Source organism: Stigmatopora nigra, chromosome 11 (assembly GCF_051989575.1).
Source record: "Stigmatopora nigra isolate UIUO_SnigA chromosome 11, RoL_Snig_1.1, whole genome shotgun sequence".
Classification (NCBI taxonomy): Eukaryota; Metazoa; Chordata; class Actinopteri; order Syngnathiformes; family Syngnathidae; genus Stigmatopora; species Stigmatopora nigra.
Window position 1 is genome coordinate 4,876,981 of NC_135518.1, and position 20,886 is coordinate 4,897,866.

The 20,886-nt window shown below is 38.0% G+C and overlaps 1 protein-coding gene and 1 long non-coding RNA gene across 5 annotated transcripts; one reads left to right on the top strand and one right to left on the bottom strand.

The window, feature by feature from the left end:
- Window positions 1-1,373: 1,373 nt before the first annotated feature.
- sik1 (salt-inducible kinase 1) lies at window positions 1,374-10,557 on the top strand. 3 transcript variants are annotated; one of them, XM_077728057.1, is made up of 13 exons: window positions 1,379-1,681; window positions 3,019-3,171; window positions 3,253-3,369; window positions 5,155-5,218; window positions 6,084-6,245; window positions 6,831-6,955; window positions 7,033-7,156; window positions 7,254-7,474; window positions 7,539-7,688; window positions 7,769-8,105; window positions 8,191-8,433; window positions 8,538-8,727; window positions 8,800-10,557. In XM_077728057.1, exons 2-13 carry the CDS (start codon window positions 3,034-3,036, stop codon window positions 9,227-9,229), a joined length of 2,301 nt encoding a protein of 766 aa, XP_077584183.1. In that variant the 5' UTR covers window positions 1,379-1,681; window positions 3,019-3,033; the 3' UTR covers window positions 9,230-10,557. The 3 variants fall into 3 exon arrangements, with proteins under 3 accessions (XP_077584182.1, XP_077584183.1, XP_077584184.1); XM_077728056.1 differs by having other exon boundaries at window positions 1,374-1,681; window positions 3,019-3,369; XM_077728058.1 differs by lacking the exon at window positions 3,019-3,171 and having other exon boundaries at window positions 1,380-1,681.
- On the bottom strand, window positions 5,498-19,017 carry LOC144204217 (uncharacterized). 2 transcript variants are annotated; one of them, XR_013327849.1, is made up of 4 exons: window positions 18,956-19,017; window positions 16,654-16,776; window positions 13,060-13,159; window positions 5,498-5,642 (listed from the first exon to the last, which is right to left on the bottom strand). It is a non-coding gene; the product is annotated as an uncharacterized LOC144204217 (long non-coding RNA). The 2 variants fall into 2 exon arrangements; XR_013327850.1 differs by lacking the exon at window positions 5,498-5,642 and adding an exon at window positions 10,651-11,111.
- Window positions 19,018-20,886: the final 1,869 nt, after the last annotated feature.

Here is a 20,886-nt window from a genome sequence, read left to right on the forward strand (position 1 = left end):
TCTTTCCCAAAAATCGGACTATTGACAAAAATCATGAGTGCCTAGTTATTGCGTGAGTCGGTTCTTTTAACCAACGCCTTCCTGTTTGGCATGGCTTGACTGAAGGAATGTGGACAGATATGGTCATTCAGCACTTTACCGTAATGATACAGTATCTGCAGATGAAAAACAATACAGATGGCATACCGTGATGACGTGTGCAGTAATGTCATGGAATGAGGAAGCTTTAAAGTTGGCAGATAATTATAATGTTTGACTTAATTAATACCACAACCTTCTGTATTAGAGTATTTTTTTAAGATGATTTTTTGGGGACGCTTTCCAATTTTAGAAATATGCTTTTCATTATTTTACAAAAAAAATATATATAGAATGAACAATATTTTGGGACTGAAAAATAAAATTGGAACTTGCAAGTCAAATGATTGTGGTAAGTCACAAATTTGGATCAAACATTCAAAACACATCAATATAAATAGATTTAGGTGTGTAATGTCACCATAAGGGTGTAAATAGTTCATGGCTTATTTTCAAACCTGGCACAAGCCTTACTTTTGTTAATTTTTATGGGCGTTGGCACAATCGACTTGGATACCAACAAAATGCCTGTCACTGATGGTGATAGATATCAGATCCATTTAATCTCTTCCAGGGTTCCAGTTCAAATGAATTGGACATCATGCAATCCTCCATTTAACTCTCCAAATCCAAGCCATTATTATATTTCTGACCTCTGTGACCTTTAACCCTTCCCCTTCTCATAAAAAAACCTAACATGCAAATTAGAGTTCAATAACCTAGTCTGTTACTGCAGAACTCCTTATCTGATCTCTGTAACCTTTGACCCTCTGTCTTCTCATGAGATAACATAACCAGAAAAAATTTAGTTCAATCTGATAATCAGTTATGGCAAAACTCCTTTTCTGACCTTTGATCTTATCAACCAATATCTTTAATTACCACTTCTGTTTCAAATTTCAATCATTTCCCGCATGTTTGATAAGAATCCCTCTATACGTCACTGAGTTAGCTGGAACATAAAAATACAGACAGACATAAAGAACTAAAACCATAACGCACAAACAGGATCATTCCTTAGAGTTCAAACAGATAAAACGTCTATCACTGCAAACTGCAGCCAATACAATATATGTCCAAATATTTCACATAAACAGCCTCAAATTCAATTAGTCACGTGAACAACTCCCTCTATCTACACTCTCTCTCTCTCTCTCTCCACTCTCGCTCAAACATCACGTGGTGACACATCTCCACCACTGACGTCACCCCCTCCCATCTCCCAGCAACCCCTCCGAGTGCGCCGACGTCACCGGGAGCCCGAGCCACGGCGTTGCTCGGCGACGCCCGCCTTACGCTCGTGCCCGGCCTTGCCTTGCACTCGGCTCGGAGCTCTGACGCGAGTGTGACGTTAATAAGCTAGGTATCAATTTGTCACGGGGGTGGGGTAGAGGAGGAGGAGTTCCCCCGCTGGCTCTGAGAGTAGCAAAAGATCCACTCAGCCACATTCCGGCAGAAGGCACCGGCACAAAGCAGCTTCCTCGTCACTTTACGCTGCGACCAGGCTTAACTTTCCGCTCCTAGTTTTCTCCTGTGATATTTTTTTCTTGGCTTTCTTCATCCAAGAATAACCCGAAGACAACATAAATGTACAGATTGTGAGGTAGGACTACTATTTCATATCATTTGATGATTTATTTTTTTACTCAGCAGAAGTTGATATAATGAATTCATGTTAATGAATGTCACTTTTTTAATACAATAACCGATTGCTCCCAAAATTGTAGTAAATATACTACATTATTAGAGAGGATTTTTTCCTTTTTACTTGTAAATCTATCTGTTCTTTGACACAAGTGCAACAATATGAAATAAATAAACAATCTTAAGATAGATCACGATGAAATATTTCACTGCCATTCATTTATTCAATAAAAATCTAATCCATTTGAACTGTGATGACTGGAATGATCATGTTTCACTGCCATTCACAGTCATTTACGCCACATCCATTTTGGACTGAGGCTTGCAGTGATCAAATAATTGACAATTTTTAACTTTTAAAACAGAACAAAAAAGAAAGAAGGATATTAAAATTATTATTTCCCTTATCTTTACAATCTATACAATCCTATATAAATATATATAAAACAGAAAAATCCTAAAAATTAAGAGTAAACTCTAATAAGTGAATAAATAAATAAAATATTATTTATTTTGAATACTCTTACTGTCAGCCCATGCACCAACACGTATAGTATTTTCAGAATACATGTGTGATAGTCAGAAAAAGAAGAATAAATGTGCTCATTTTATTAAAAACTCAAATAGATTGCAATGGACATCCAATTCATTTTGATTGGGAGGGAATGACAGTAAGAGAACAAGTCAAATGGATTGGATGTCTATTACCCTCAATGGACTTTGATAGTAACTTGAATCATATTGAAGGCGTTCCAAGAGTAGTGCTGGTCTATTTCCTGAAGGTTCTGTGTTGTAAACTGTAATTTCTCAAAGTTACTGTGTTGGTAATGTAAAATAATTAAATTTTAGACCAACTCTAGCAGAATAATTGATAGCCAATTAGTTGAAAAATGTATTCTATTGGTATGTACATACTTGGTGGTTGACTATATTCAACACTATTATTTTGATAGTCGACTATTACCATTATTCAGATTACTTTGGGCTGACAAAATAACAAATTAAAGTCAAAAACAAAATTAATTAAATTAAAAAGAATAACACTAATTGTTTAAAAAACATTTTTGGTCGAATTTCATAGTCCACAATTCATTGAAAACAATAATGCTATTGAAAGCACTTGATGTTAAATCCTATCCAGATTTTAACTGGCTGTGGACAGTAAAAGGGAGTGCCCTAAACCCATTAAAATTGACTCTCCTCATTTTGTCTTGTTTTGTCTTGATTTGAAGTGTTTTGTAATGGCGTGAAAAATGCAAAAGAATGTTGACTTAGAGAGCGTCCATTCTATCTCAGGCCACTAGCCGCACCATGGTGATCATGTCAGACAACAGCCGGGGGGCCCAGGGAAGACCCCTGCAGGTGGGCTTCTACGAGATCATTCGCACGTTGGGTAAAGGCAACTTTGCCGTGGTCAAACTGGCAAGGCATAAAGTTACCAAAACACAGGTCAGCAGAGGATTATCCTTGTGCGTGTGTTTGCTTATTTTTTTCCTATTATTTTGTAAGGTTAATCCTTTTTTGTTCCAGGTGGCCATAAAGATTATCGACAAAACCAGATTGAACCCTTCCAATCTGGAGAAAATCTACAGGGAAGTGCAGATTATGAAGCTGCTCAATCACCCTCACATCATCAAACTCTATCAGGTAGGTTTGTTTAGTATACTAGTAGCTTTGTGTTTTATTGTTGTATTAGTAGTGGCTATGCAAGTTAACCAAGCCATTAGAGTGGGATATTAACTGATTATTTGGCATTGACGGCAACCAAACTTTAATCCATTTAAACTTGGAGGAACTTTTTTTATTTAAATATTTGGTATACTTTGCATTTCTTTAAAAAAATGTTTTACTTATGCATCTTAAATTTGCCTTTTGTGGTGCCTATCAAGCCCATTTAAATGAATTTAATAAGTATCTGCAGTGCAGTGTTCAGTATATTATTATATATATATATTATTAATATAAGTGACAATAGAATGAATTTATAACAATGCATAATTTACTATTGTCATATTGACATACTTTAGGTTAGTGTAGGAGCATATATTGCCACAATTTTTTTCCTTTTTCCATCTTACGAGAAGGAAGTGGTTTTTAAAATGAGAGCAACGTAGTCGTGGAACAATGCATGCCTGAAATGTTTTTGTCTTTTTGACATCATCATGTGTGATTCCTAGGAACACCAGGGTCACTTTGGTTGTCGGAGATTAGCGTTAAGACCAATTAGCTTCCTCTGAAACTAAGTGCAATGTGTATGTTCCTCACGTGAAGGCTTTCCCTGGCTAATTAAATTGAAGAATTAAAGGAAGGAATCCTCTCAGCCGGCTTTGCGTGACACGCGGCTGGCAAGCGCAAAACACCGCCATGTAAACAAACATTCTTTGTTTTGCTTTCTGGCTTTTATTTACTGTTTTTGCTACTGAATTTAGCAGATTATTCATTGCAGGTATAGTTGTGAGAGGCTCAGAAATCTTTGATTATAACTTTTTTCAGGCCAAAATGATTAGTTTGCTGTTATTTTGTAGCGTTTTGGTGCACATAAGTGATCAAATCTGTTTGTACGAGTGTTGTTTTTGATTCATTGAATGTGCTTTCTAAATGGGTTTATTCTATTCTTCAGTCTTTGTTGTGAAAGTGCTTTATGAATTGACTTTATTGGCTTAGATTCTTTTCATTGTGTATTATACTTTTTAACGTAAACAATACCTAAGTTCTAATAGTATGAGGCTTAATAGACCGTTATTTATATAATGTTGATGATGTTATAGGAATTTTCTACCCTCAACATGACGTAATCCTGGTAAATGACATAATCTTGCTAACATACAGACACACTCTTTGTCGGAGAGAATTCTAACGATTACATAAAATGCAAGGCTATAAGACTCATTGTTTTAACATGTGATTTGCTCAGTCTGAAGGGAAAATCTTGCTACACCGCGTCATTCAGAATGTGAATGATGAGTCTGCATTCTTCCTCAGGCGCGCTCAAATTGTGTTTTTTTTTTTCTGCCGGGTCACACTTCCATGTAAGCCAATTCTTCTTATGACCTCGTATTCACTTTTAGCTATGCGCACCTGACACCGTTAACTAGAAGTGAAGTTACAGCGCCGCTTTTTGTTATCAGTTGAAATACCTTTCGTTACATAAGTGCCACCCTCAGCTCTGTGCACCCGGTGCACTCTGAATAAATAAAACATTTGTATGAAATGGCATAAAGAACGGATTTCCGTCTTGTGTTGTCAGCTGGCTGTCGAACTCATTGCCATGTGAGCGGCCTTCTGAACTTCAAACAACAGATGGGTTCTTAAAAACAGTAAATGTTTTTAAGAAGCCGTGTGTTTTTCAAGAATTGTTTTAAAAATGCCTTAAAGTCATTGGCTGATTATAACGGTGTGTTTCATTGAGTATTCCTGTCTGTTTTTCTGAAGGTGATGGAGACCAAAGACATGCTGTACATTGTGACTGAATATGCAAAAAACGGGGAGATGTTTGGTGAGTATTTTGAACCGCTTTTCAATGTTCAATGTAGCTTATAAAATCTCTAAAACATGTATTCTAAAATGAAATTAAGTGTATTTACTTCAGACTTAACATCTCCACAGCAATATCAACTAATAATATAGAAAATCTTATACAACCATCAGTTAGTTCTACATGTATGTACCCTTACTACTTACTTCCCATTGTTGGCTAGGATTCATAACAAAATGAATCTATATATTTCATAAAATAATTTTAAACGATAGAAAATGTGAAGAAAAAAAAGTGAAAACTGTGTTGTGGTGGTTTAGAAAAAACAAGAAAATATATTAAACTCAATTAAAACTCACGTGCAATGAATGGTTGTCCGTCTCTTTGTGCCCTGCGATTGGCTGGTGACTAATTTAGGTTAGGGATGAGTTTCAGAAAGCGACCCCTGTGGAGATAAGAATACAATAAAATGGTTGAAAAACTGACATTCATGGCGATAGACGTCAAATTCATTTCGACTGGAAGGGTCTTTCGGCGATCGGCTAATAGTCTTCCATGTCAAAATGCATTGGACATTGATGGCTGTCATTGACAGCCAATGAATCAATTTCTAAAAATAAAAAATTACAATATTAGGAAGGTTGTTGATCTGCTTCTTAATTTCAGTGTTGTAAATTTGACAATGTTACTTCATAGTATATGTATTCTGGCAGTCAATGGCAGCCAATGAGAAAAAAATAATTAATGCAGTCATGGGAGAATCGCATTTGATTGCCTTAAAGGTTTCAATCAGAATTTTTGCACAACAGCTAAGAGCTGCAATACTTAGGAATTCTCATTTCCATGGAAACTAACAACCAAAATAACATGGAATTCTTATTTCCAGAGCACCTGACATCAAATGGCCGGATGAGCGAAGAGGAGGCGCGCAAAAAATTTTGGCAGATTCTCACGGCAGTTGACTACTGCCATCGGCACCACATCGTCCATCGTGACCTCAAAACAGAAAACTTGCTTCTGGATGCAAATATGAACATCAAGCTGGCCGGTACGCCTCTTTGTTTCATTTGTATTTTTTCACGCTTGCTAATAGCTGCTCTTACTCTTGTTCTGATTAACTGTGATAACACTGCGCGTGGACCCCTGTTACGTCAGCACACATGAGAACATGTAGTTCCAGTCACAGCTGAACAGTGTTCACAAACAAGCTCAATTTAAGTTCAATGTTCTTAGAACAAAAGGGGCCTTGTTCTCTAAACTTTTCCCACAATGTCAAGAATTGTCTAAAATGTCCTTGAGTTTAGACTTTAAAATTCATACTTTTATTTCAACTTAATCAGATATAAGTCTTTCTTTGGGGTGTTAAACTCATCTTTGCACAGTCCAAATTTTAGTTGTGTTTAAAGAATTTTTTGAAGGAATTGTTAGATTTTATTTACTTAAAATTTTAAATTAAAGAGAAAAAATATATACATGTTCTATTTTAAAGTTGTTCAAATTCATTTTAGTGATTGTGTGGAGGACTACAGAAATATTATCATTTTTTTTTGTGACAGACCGGGCCTTGAAATTGATATTTTGTAAAATATAAAACTTGCAATAGAATTATAAATCTTTTGGTGTGCAATTGCAGACTTTGGATTTGGGAACTTTTACAATGCGGGAGAGCCCCTGTCGACATGGTGTGGCAGCCCCCCATATGCAGCACCTGAAGTCTTTGAAGGAAAAGAATATGAAGGACCTCAATTGGACATCTGGGTAAGTTGTTTTTTTTTTTCTTTCTTCTTTTTTCGAAACAGAATTCAGCATTGCTAATCTAAATTTCATGCTAACAGAGTCTGGGTGTGGTGCTATACGTGCTGGTATGCGGCTCTCTTCCCTTCGACGGTCCCAGCCTTCCAACACTTAAGCAAAGAGTCACAGAGGGACGCTTCAGAATTCCCTTTTTCATGTCTGAAGGTAGCTTTTAATAAGCAGCAGAACGAAATGAATGGTGATCAATTGTTTCTCTTTGAAAAGTATTAAAGCCTCAATGTTTCTAAAACATTACCTCCAGACTGTGAAAACCTCATCCGTAAAATGTTGGTGGTGGACCCGGCAAAGAGGATTACCGTGGCTCATATAAAACAGCACCGCTGGATGCTAGCCGACCCCTCGGCGGCACGTCAGACCCTCAGCCACTCTCTGACTGATTATAACTCCAACCTAGGGGACTATAGCGAGCCTGTGTTGGGCATCATGAACACCCTGGGCATCGACCGCCAGAGGACCATCGAGGTGAGAATTTTCAAGATAACTTTCCAACCCTTTTACTTTACTAACTCCACTGTTTTGTCTTCAGTCATTGCAGAGCACCAGCTACAATCACTTCTCGGCAATCTACTACCTGCTTCTGGAACGGGTCAAAGAGCACCGTAGCCAGCAAATGAGTCGTCAGTGCGGAAGCTGGACCCAAAGGCAGAGGAGCATCTCGGACACCACCGGAGCCGAGGTGAGTTCTCCTGATGTGACATCAGAGAACTGCTCGATCTGATATGAGTTGCTAACGGATATATATTTTTTAAATTGCAGAAGGTCATGGTTAAAGCAGACTGCTTCAGAACAGCACCGTTCTCCATTCCCAACAAAAACATCACTCCGATGTATTCGGATATGGAGTGTGATCAAGGCGGATTGTTCCAGCGTGTGGTCTTCCCAGTGGAGGCTAGCTTCAACAGGCTACTTTGGAATCGCTCCATATCGCCCAATAGTTTGCTAGAGACCAGCATCAGTGAGGAGGTGCGCCCCCGGGACTTGGAGGAGGAGGAAGCGGCACAAAGCCTAGGCCCATTGCTGCCAACTACCGCCACCTCACGCCGCCACACTCTGGCTGAGGTGTCCGCACGGTTACACCAATGCAACCCTCCATGTAAGTAGATCAGTTACAACAGGCGTTCAGTCCATGCAATTTCTGAAGTCAGTCCTTGTAACGGCTCGTTCTTCCGTTCCCCCAGGTATTGTTGTAAGTCCATCCGACGGCGCCTCTTCTGACAGCTGCCTGAAGTCGTCATCCAGTCCCACTGCTACTCTGCAAGCACCTACGGGTGGTGATGTGTTAACACCACCTGAGGGGGCACTTCTCCTCACTGGCGCCCCCCTGGCCCTCTCCTCGCACCTTCTCCCCAAGATCCAGGGGAGCCTTCCTGCAGCCAGCTTCCAGGAAGGTCGCAGAGCGTCTGACACCTCCCTGACACAAGGTACTGTTAGAACATTCCTATTGGTCTGTTTTTGGATCTCGTGCTCCAACCTTGACCATGTGACAAAACAGTATCATGTAAAACTCTCCCATCACGCTTTGCAGGTCTCAAAGCTTTCCGGCAGCAGCTGAGAAAAAACACTCGCACCAAAGGACTCTTGGGTTTGAACAAAATCAAAGGTTTAACAAGGCCTGGGGCATCACCTCCGTCCTCTAACCGCGGCAGTCGGGGATCTCTAGGCCCAGCCCTTTCCGAACACCGCAGCATGCTGGAAGAGGTGCTGCACCAGCAACGGTGAGACCCGGAAAACAAACCTTTGCATTTCTCAAACTGACTCAAATTGACTTTTTTTTATATATCTTTTAGAATGCTGCAAATCCAGCACCAGCCACAACAACCTCAGGTCCAGAATACTCCACCAGGACCCACCCCAAATCCTTTGCTGTTTCTGTCCCAGCAGCAGTCACCGTCCCCTCCACCCAGTTCGGTATTCACTCCATCTCCTTTGTTTGAGGCGCCCTCACAACCGACCGGGCTCTGGCAGCACATCCCGGAGACCGCCTCTTTATCTCCCGTGGCCTCGGCCGCTTACTTGCTAGAGGCACGTCTGCACATCAGCCCACACGCACACCACCACCATGCCCAACTCCACCATCACCTCACCTGCCCACAAAAACATCTGGGCACTGTGCACTTCGACGGCAAAAATGTCACCTGGGCTTTGAGCTCACAGTCCAGCACCGAGCCGGGTCTGACAGGGCAGACGCAGCTGAGCAGCTGCGTGATGGTCAAGTAGAAACAAAATTAAGCAATCTAAACCCTAAAGGGTACACTGTTATGATAAGCTAAAAAGAGCAATAACCAAACTGTGCACAAAGTGACTATAGAAGCAATAATTGACCATTTTCAGCAAGCACAGGACTGGAGCGAGGACCAATACATTTCACTTCTTCATAATATACATCCCTCTGGGTTGGCCTTTGTCTCTCCAATTACCAGAACACCTTGAATATCCTGGATGAAACTGTGATTTTTCTTTGAGAATATGTCAAAGCTGTGCAATTGCTGCTTTTTTTTTACCTCAAAATAATGCGACTCTCAACTGCCTACAATTGAGGGAAAAAAACATATTTTTGGGAGCCGGACAAGCACAACAACTATACTTTTCAACAATACTGCAGGACTGTGGAACACCCGTTTGGATCCAACCTAATTGACTGTGGGAGCAGCTAACATGCTCCAAATAGATATTTTTGTCATTTTTCACTCCTGTTGTGAGACTTTAACTCCCTTTTTGCGAGAAATATGAGCAATACCACTTCGTCATTTTAGATGAAATGGAGAAGGAACAACATAGGCGTTTATGTTATCCGTATTACACTGGTGTGGAAGCATATTTGGAAATTTCCTCCCATCCTGAGAATGCGAGAACAGTGCAATAGTTTCACGAGACATAAGATGGTTACAAATGTACAGGTACGAGTCATGTAATCATAAAAGACTGACATTTAGAATTTTGTTTTGCTACCAAAGATCTGACTAAAATCCACCATGTACACACTACTGAGTGGTCCAAGTGTAGCATGTTCCTCAGCCAAAAATGAAATAAGCTTGGGTTACTCTTGAATCCTAATGCTGCTTGTTGTAGTATCTTCTGCTGGTACAGTCACAACCTAGCAATATATGGTATAGTGTATTCAGTCAGCAACAATGTGTAAAATTTAGTTGAAACAATTTTTGTTTTCACTTCCATGTAGGAAAAACATTGCAGTGTGGATGTCACGGGTTGTTTGCGCTCACTACCAACGCGTGTGCCTTTTATGTGAACAAATGTGCAATGTTTGAGCTTCTGGCTAATGTGAGCAAAGGCAGGATTGCACATTTTTCCTATTACTGAAATGGGTTCAAGTTTTGTCGTGAAAAAAAGAACACTACATCTCTTGATGCAATGTGCCCCTTTTTTGATAATGATTTTGAATAATTAGATCTATTTCATGTTTGTTTTTCTTGATTTGTTACTTGACCGACTGTGTGCGTGCGCTTGGAATGGTTGTTGAACTGTATGACTGAAGATTGTTTATTTATGTGGCTATTTATATGAATAAAGATCACTTCCTAAATGGACTCTGGTTGGAATTTATTTGTCATATACACGTCACACAGTAGAGAACAAAAATAATTACTATATAAAGTGTTGTGAAAAAGCATTTGCCCCTTCCTGATTTCTGTGTTTTTGCGTATTTATCACACCAATGGTTTCAGATCATCAAACCAGGTTTTAGTATGACACAGAGACAACCCAATGAAATAGAAAATACAGTCTCTAAATGATGATTATATTTATCAAGACTCAAAAATTTACAAATTTGCCTGCTCATCTGTGAAAAAAGTAATTGCCCCAATGAACCTAAGAATGGGTTGTGCCACCATTGGTAACAAAAACTGAAATTAACCATTTACGATGATTTGTGATGAGTCTTTCAAAATACTTTGGAGGAATTTTGGCCCACTCTTGTATGCAGAATTGTTCAATTCTGCAAAATTAGAAGGTTTTCTAGCATGTACAGCCCGTTTCAGATCACACCACAGCATTTCAATAGGATTTTTTTCCCACAGCCATCAGGAATCTGAACTTGAGTTAGCACGACACAATCCCTTTTGTGCAATAAATTCGGGGTCTGCAATAACAATGTGAAATATCTTAGATATACTAGGTGGCAACTATATTTACTAGCGAACAATTAACATTTCAGTAACAACTAGTGTGTAAGATAGCAAAATATGTTGGTTAAATTAAATAAAACTTGTCAACCAGTAGTAAAACAATGCTGTCAAGCTAAAGGAGTCCTTCACCGATTCCGGAGCGGGTAAGTTAATTAGTGCCCTAAATGAACCATGAGTCAATTGCATGTAAAATTGTAGTCTTAAGACAAAAAATATAACAAAAGCATTTCCTTTTTTGGTCTTGTTAACACGGAGCATCTGAAAACAAAAAGTTCTAAGATCAAAACTGCCTGGTAACCCCAGTCCAAAGTCGGACGGTGCGTGTTGACAAACACATTCCGCCACGACCGCCCGGCGTGATCTCATCCATCGGATTATTTATATAACTTCTTTGAGAATGCATGGAGACGTTGGAATGTGAGAAGTCATTAGGGCTGCGAGTCATTTTACATAACTGTTGAAGGTGTCAAAATGCTATCGCAATCCATTCCCGGATATATCAGAGCTGCCACAAAGTCAGTTATATTATTTGTTGATGATTTAACTATTATTTTTGCGGTGAATTGAGTCATTGGCTTAGAAAATATGTTTCGTGCCAATGGCGCCAAATCCATTGGACTGGGAGATGAACTCACTGACTGTCATATCAAATCACTTTGAGCTGAAAAGGATGAGAGTAAATGCTCATGCTGTTTTAAATTAATTATATTATAATGGGTGATTTTAAGGGGAATTTCCTCAGCGGTGCTAGACTTTCAACCCATTTTGAATGGGAGGTTAAAATTTGTTCATTCGTTTCACTCAGTCCTCATGATTTGAAGATTGATTGCCGCCCATAGCAGCCAATGAGTTATTTACTGTTTTACAACTCTGGGTGCATAATTTTAGGTGTGAATCTACACTTCTAGCAAAAAAATTGATCAATTTCAATATCAAACTTTCAGTTTAAGGCTTTTATGCTTAAATTTTAAACCAATAGTCTAATGTACCACCCAATCGTGAAAGAAAAAAAATGCATTAGATCTAATCTAACATAATCTAAAAAAAATCTGCACAGGTGTATCAATGGGCCCTAAAAAAACAGCACAGGAATAGTTGAATGGAAACTGAGCTATTTTCCAAGCCATGTGAACCCAAGACCCTACTTAGGTTTGTTTGTTGACTTTGCTGAGTGCCCCATTCATTCTCTTCCTGCCAAAGACCTCCATAATGCGCCGTGACGCATCTGTCTCCTTTCCCCGTCACGTACGCTCAATTAGTAGTGTGTTTATCCCTCATGTCTTCATGGCCGACTTCCTGAAAGTTCTGCTTGTATGTTTGCGTTTAAGGCTGATGTCACGTCACTGTTTTAACCCATTCACTGCCATAGACAACCACAAACATCTAATCTATTTTGAAAGAAACATAGCTGGCTGGCAATGATCATTGAGAATGAGCTGTTTTCAATGACATCAAATAATTGCTCTATACAAAGTTATTATTTTTTTCATCTTAGAAATACTCATTAAGATCTCGCGTAAGTACTATTGCTTTGTCAAAGTAATGATACTTTTATGGAAAACCTGCCTACATTGTTAGACACGCAAATGACGGATAAAATGATCTCACAATGCATAAGTGAAAAGGAGTGCCATGAAACAGATAAAAAAGGGGGATAAATGAATGTTATAATAAATACTGAAAAAGATGAACATTCAAATAAGTAAATAACACCATTGAAATCAAATAAGTAAATGAAACATTTTGAAAATGACACATTGAAAATTGAGTGATAAAAATGAAATAAGTTTAAATTAGAAATAAATGAACTATGATATTAACATAAATACAAATAAAAATGTGAAATTTATTGTTGATGTAAATAAAATTCAAAATAAATTTGTTTCAAGGATAAAAATTTACCTGTGATTAGCTGCCCACCAGTTCAGGCTCACCCCTGCTTGGGCCCCATAGTTAGCGGGGACTACAGCACCCTTGGTGACCCTTGTGAGAATAGGTGGTTCTGTAAATGAATGAATGGATGAAAAAAATATTAGAATAAAAAGTAGATCAAATAGAATAATTGCTTGTTGAATTTACAGAAAATTTGCTAAAATACAAATGAAATAAGTGTAATAAATGTTGAAAAAACTGAAAACATAAGTCAATTACCATTAAAATACACACATTAATATTGAAATACTGACATAATCACAATATTTGATCACACAATGCTTTATTTAATCATTCCTTCATTCAATTTTGATAGTCTTTCATAAAATACAATCTTTTTTTCCGTATAAACTCTAAGAAATTCTTTCCAGGCTTCCTTATATATTCTGCCTTTTCGTCTTCCTCTTAATCATGCCATACCTCCGTTTAAAAAAGAACTAACACCATGCTGTGGGGCACGACCCTGAAATTCAGACATGCCTCTTAATCCATACCACAACAACCAACCAAAAACATGATCCCTTGAAAACACATTGCACGGAAATGAACATTGGTGGTGGAGGAGATTGCAACACTTCTTACACCACCACAGGTCAATCACTCGAGGAGCTTTTAACGTTCCATTCTGTCACTAAGTAGTCAACCTTGACCTTGGAATAAAGTGCATGTTTGGACCTGTAATTAGGTCGCAGCATACAACAGTAGAGCAGAGTAATAAGGTTTATATTACAGTGGAGCACACACACATTGGCTGCTGTCAGCTGTGAACCAGATGACGCACATTGGGCCGCTGTTAATATTCCGCAGCAGCTTGGTGAGCATTCCATGACAGGCATTCCTTTCCATTATGAGCAGCCGCTCAGCCGTTTAGCACCCTCTTCCAGATTGTCTTTCACCCCTTGTCGGTGTAACGCAAGCCGCCGGCTGCTCTTTCATTTTTCGTACGGCTTATCCTTACGAGGGTGCTGGAGACTATCTCAGCCAACAGTGGCATTAGGCGAGGACACTGGGAATTGGTTGCCAGCCAATCACAGGGCAAATTGAGACAAATATTCATTCACACTCACAATCATACCTATGGAAAATGTTGTGTGTTCAACCAGTGAAAACCTACACAGGTCCAATACATAGATGTACAGTGTGCACATTTATGGATTCATATTTAAGAGCTACAACGTTATTTTTATTCATTTTATGTTTAATATCTATTTATCAATTTTGATTTTTGTTTCTATGTTTATTTCCACTGTATTTTTACATAGTTTGATTGGTTTTTAGTTGTTTTTTTAACTGCACGCCCAATATAATTGACTGAAATGTGTGTTATTTTTTTTCATTTTACGTTTAATATTTATTTATCAATTTAGATTTTTTTTCTGTTTATTTCCACTGTATTATTTACATAGTTTGATTGGTTTTTAGTTGTTTTTTTAACTGCACGCCCAATGTAATTGACTGAAATGTGTGTTATTTTTATTCATTTTATGTTTAATATTTATTTATCAATTTAGATTTTTTTCTGTTTATTTCCACTGTATTTTTTACATAGTTTGATTGGTTTTTAGTTGGTTTTTTTAACTGCACGCCCAACGTAATTGACTGAAATGTGTGTTGTAATATTGAATTCTGTTAAGGTCATGAGTGCAATATAGGCTGCTGCCTTGCCCCCACTTGGTGACAAGGACTTCATGACGTCATTGGCACAGTTTGTCCGTGTCGAATGAGTATTGTTCGCCACCAAGTGGGTCATGTGTCACGCTGGCTCGACAGCCCTAAAGACGAAATGACGATACGCATAGGCAGCAGCAGCCAGAATGACAGGGCAGCACGTAACAGAAATTATTTTGTTGTCACTTCACCCATCAGCATAATTTGTTATTGCATTGGCTTGGGGCAACAGCTGATGCATTTTTCATTTTATTTTTTGGAAGGATTTATTTTATTTACCGTGTTTATTTGCATATAAGCTGCATTTTTCGGACAAAAAAATGATAACTGAATTGAGCATAAAAGAGAAAAATAGGCAACAAAATGACTGTTTGACAATTTGAATCTTGTAATAGTATCATCTATAGTTTAACGTTCATCATATTTTTTTTTATTTTAATCTTGCAATAGTTCAGATTTAATCTCATTATATTCATATTAGTTTTTCTCTTTGAATATTACATTGTATGACTTCTTCACACCAGTGTACTGCGACACAGTGGTTGGAGAACACTGCCATTTTAAACACAAATTTTACACATGCATCTGATCAAAAGACCCTTTTCCAGCCACATTTTCATCTTTTTCCGGGACCATGGCAGAGCAGCTCTGCTTGGGTGTTGAATCTTGAGTGTGCGTAACATAATTTGACCTTGTTAATTTTGTGTTAACGTGCCTATAGGCACTCAGCTGCCACTCGCAATTATTCCACCTCATTAGAAAATCTCTTTGCATTTCATATTCATTTTAATAGCAGTTTTCTTTTTTTCCACGAAAAAAAAGGTAAACTTTTATAATTTTTAAAGGGTTTACGGGGTAGTATTAAAGAATGTGGAACAAATTATGGTAAATTAATATAATGTCTACTCACAAAAAAATCTGACTTATGAAATCACTTTTGGAACCAATTAATTGTGTAAATAGAGTTTCCAAGGTATGTAATTATTGCCAATTTTTTACTTTATTTTCTGTCTATTCATTGGAACAGCGACAAAAAAAGTATTAGAATTAATAGGAATTAGTCTTATTCAACCTAACTTGATTCAGGACACGCCACCCAACGTTAACGCTCCAGGCGGTGTGAACCTGTCTGCAAAAAGCACGAACGGACGACTGTTGCTCCCGCGGGACTGGAAGCACAAAACCCGGTGACCCACTTTTCTGCGCGCTTTGACGTAGGAGATGAGGGGGGAAAAAAGCCAACGTGAAGGATGGAAAATCCTGACTCACCAGAATCATTTTCCCAAACACACAAGCATACTGTCAGTCTCTGGAAGGCTTTGGAAGAAAACTCATTTAAAAAGGCATGTTTGCTCATGATATATATACCATTTCATGCTCTGTTTTCATTGTGCCTTCACAGACAACTCGGATAACTCTTTGCATTTTCCTGACCAGTCCTCTCCAATTACATTATTTCCTATCAGTTGCCTGTTTTCTGTTATGTCATGAACTCATCATGATCTCTAGTTCTGCTCAAAAGAATCACTTTGACAATTCTCAGTCTCCTCTAATAATTTGTAATTACCTGGAGTGTATTTATTACAGATTCATCATAGGTTTTTGGGCTATAGAACAAATCATAATGTATTCTTATGGTAAAATTTGTCCCGACCTATTGACCATTTTGAAATACAAATCAAGTCCTGGAACGAACTAAATTTGTTTGTAGATATGCCAATGTATTTTGAACTGTCCTGTTCTACTCTGTCCGATTTGCATTTTTAATCATTATGTACAAAATACCAACAACTACCTAGCCTTGATTATAACACATTGAAAATATTTAGACTTTTTTTTTCATGACTTGACATAGCATTTCATCACAACAGCATAGGCACTTTTAGTATCAGTTACCGTGGTGGTTTCGCTTGCATGTACTCCTGAATCGGCGCTCATGACCCAGCTCTGCAAATGTTGTGTAAGCTGGAGCTGCGCAAGGTCACCAACGGGGTGGAGGAAAACACAGACGTCAATAACCTACAAGAAGGGCGAGAAGAGGCAGAATCCAATGAAAAAATTCAACAGAAGTCCTGACATCCCATTAATTATGACTTCATTATATTAGCTTCCCCTGGATTTATTCATCAGATTTTCTTGGATGTCATTTCTATTAATTTTGTTCTTATTTGCTTTAATATTTGCATATCTTAAATCTCTCTGCCTCATGCAGGGGACTCTATAATAATGTTTGCCACACAAGTCTCATCTCATCTCATTTTCTGAACCTTTATCCTCATTAGACTCGCGGGGGTGCTGGAGCCAATCCCAGATGTCTCCAGGACACCCTGAATCGGTGGCCAACCAATCGCAAGGCACAAGGAGACGGACAACGATGCATACTAACACCCATTCCTAGGGGCAATTTAGAGTGTCCAATCAGCCTACCATGCATATTTTTGTAATGAGGGAGGACACTGGAGTACCCGCAGGAAACCCACACAGACACAGGGAGAACATGCAAACTCCACACAGGTGAATGATCAACCCATCCCCTATTTCAATGATTTGACCTGCTGGATCGAATATTAAAAGTCTATTTTTTGATCAAACTACATTGTCAAAATGATCCAATTCCTGCATCCAGTAGGTTTTGAAATTGGTCATGCTGTGATATAACACCATGGTTTCTTATATGTACAAATATCAGCCATCTTTCCGGCCTACTAATATCAAGAGTGCTAAGCACTGAAAAAAAGCCATCTGGATGTTTCCACATCTTGGTTATAAAATGTCCCACATTAAGCAGAGCAAAGAGTATACAGATTAGTTCCAGTCAGCTACATATTAATGAGAAACTGCAATTGAACAGGAGAGGCTGAAAAGGATCAGATAAAATGGCTTAGAAAAATGACATTATGGACGCTTTCAACACAAGTTGTCATACAAAGCCGATAAAATGTGATCCAATGTTATGAAAAGAATGTCAAAATGTAAAGTGGAGGGCAGTTTTTATCCAAATGAGATTTTTGTAAACATCAGCTTTTTTCTTTTGAAAAGACTGATAAAGTGGCATTATATTCAGAATGCATTCATAGTCCAACTAGTCTCTGTGCATCATTTTTGCTTAGGAATTTTAAAGTTGAGTCAATGCAAAAAATCATTGTTTACTGATCAACTTGATATAACTAAGAGCACGAGCCTAATTCAGGGTTATAAAAAATAAAACATAGAAGCTAAAGTAGGCTTGGTATTGCTATTTCCTGACAGATAGTGAGCTATTTTCAACTCCTATTGACCGGCCCCTTCCACTAATGGAGGTGACGACGAAGCGCTATCAGAGCCGTGACCATCTGACGCAAATTCCCAGACTCGGGGTCGTGACTGCAGGTGCCCCTCCCCCAAGGATTTCAGATAATACTGGCCCTAGGGTGTTAGCGTGCAGGGGGGGACGCGATAGGATGAACGTCCTACGTGACATGTCAACTAGGTTTATGTCACTCGTGGGGATGTGTCACTCACACCACAGTGTGTTTGTGTGTGCTGTAGCGTAAACTTCTGAGATAATGCAGTCAGAAACAAAGAAGAAATGGTCTGTGTATATGATGCTCCGTTAGCATCATTAGGTTTTACAATTTACATCAAAAATTACAGTATTTTAACAGCATTTAAGATGTATTTGTCACTAAAAATATATGATGACAAGAGTACGGCTTCTATGCGCACAAGACTTGCTATACTCTTTTTCACCAGTAGATGTTGGTAAAGTAACATTTACAATTTGTTGGTTATTTTCTGTTTTGCAGTAAGAAAACAGCCATTATTGGATGAATTGATTCCTTATGGTATTGACCCTAATAAATTAATTTTGATTCATACTGTATCTCAGAAATACCATGTGCGGATATTTTTCTTAAGATTTTCCCTTCAAAGTAACACATTTGTACTCACTATTAAAACCATGAATATGGACGAGAAAATTGTAAATCGGGGGCGGCTTATGCGTGAGAAATTGTAAAATTCAACGATTTAAAGGCAATTTTAAGGGTGCAGTTTGCATGCAAGTAAAAACAGTAGATGTGAGGCCTTTGGAGCTCTCTCACTGGTTGATTTGGCACCAATACACCACCAAAAACGAGATTTATCAAAATTATACAAAGAGCTTCATTAAAATTATCATGAATGGAAGGTTGTAATGAAGGATTTTGTTGTTGTTTACCAGTGCAGGTGTTGTGATTGGGCTGGACTTTCTTTTCCAATTTCTTCCAGCCAGGTCTCCCTCTGGCAAGCACAATTAAAATAAATAAATACACTTAAAAATACATTTAAAACATGAAAAGCATTTTTTTTTGTGGCAACTCTTTTCGGAAGCGACACAGTAAAAGCAGCAGAAAATAACAATTTCCACGGAAGCTACATTGGATTATTCCGTTTGAATAAAATATTTCAGAAATCTAGTTCTGTAAAATCTTCAAAGCATATTTTGACCGTGGAGGAATTTGATTACAAGAATGATTATTTCCTGATAAAGTTGCATGGGACTACAGATGGAAGTTATAATATATATATTGTATTTCGAGTGCACATATTTTAGTGAAATGCTAACAGTACTTGTCTCCACAAAATCAAACTCATAAAGATTGACACGTACGATTTATTAAGGGCCATGCAGTATTAACATTTTAAACACATCTATTATCTTAGTTGTTAATGTTCACCAATTAGCATTAGTTAGGATGAGTTGAAACAATTACTCACATCGACACTGTGTCGTCATTATATGAAGAGAGCAGAGGAAAAAACAGGAAATAATACAAAAGCGTCCTCTCAAAATAAAAGCAGGGTTTCACAGTAAAATATTTAATATAAAATCAAAAACACAAATGGCATTCTTTAAAAAGCAGAGTAAACAAAACAATGACCTCTTACAAATTTAGAGTTTTTTGACTAGAGTAAAGAGCATAAAAGATAGTAATAATAGTATATATTTAAGAGATTAGCACGTTTTAAGGGGAAAAAAGGTCCAAGGTTTTTTAGTAGTTCAGTTTGGCAGTAGACAATTCAGTCAAAAATACATTTAGATAGCAAGAATTCACTTGCAAATCATAACAATAATAACTGGAGAGAATTATAATGCATTGCAATATCCAGCTAACCTAAAATAAATCATAACAGAATTTCAATACCAAAAAATAGTAATTCTGTGTTAAAAAAAAAGATCTTTCCAACTGCAACTTGGCATAGATTTAAGGAACAGCATACATCTGTTGTTTATTTTAATTTTTTTTGACTGATCCATTTAAAAATCATGTATATATGTATAAAGTTATTTCTTGATAAAATGATTTTTGTAGCCTTTGTTCTCATCTGTATTGCAGTCTCATTTCAGACTCGACCCCAAAAGTCTTGGTCTCGTCGAGTTCTGGTTGAATGCAACACAGTGTTCCCTTTTGAAAAATGTCAGAAATTTTTACATCACTGCACTAAATCGTAAAAAAAAGAGAAAAAAATGTGGGTGCCTCAACTCATGACACACCAGTGCTGTTTTTGACATGAAAGTTTTGAGCTCACTCACGAGACTCCGACCTCGGAGGCAACAATTTGACTTCCAATTTCTGCAATTATTCACGGCGAGGCCGCCAAAGGCAGAGAGGAAAGAGAACGTGCGTCATCCGTCTGAATTCTCACATGCTGTTCATCAGCAGGACACAAACGAGCGACGACGGCACGTCTCTGTCCTTTTTTCTCCTTCTCTGATGACGCCAAAAGATTGAAAATGAACGAGAGAGAAAAGAAACACATCCTTATCACATTCATTCTCAAGCACTTGTCACTAGTTGGGAAGTCACAAGCACAAAGTTTAAACTAATTTGAAAGCAAACTTGTTCCAGTTCAACTAAATTTTAGAATCTGCCTGTTACTGTGTGAAGAGACTTAGTCCAAAATGGTCATAAACTGAAGCACTTTTTTAATGCCCTTTACTTTACATTCATAACACAACTGTGTGTGAGGTCACAACACTGACGCTGAACTCTGATTGAATGGAATAAACTGCAGCCCGACAAAAATCTATAACTAATTAGCTGCCATTGAGGGTGATAGACATCGAAATCATTTAAACATGCATACAATGATTATGTTTCCCAGTTA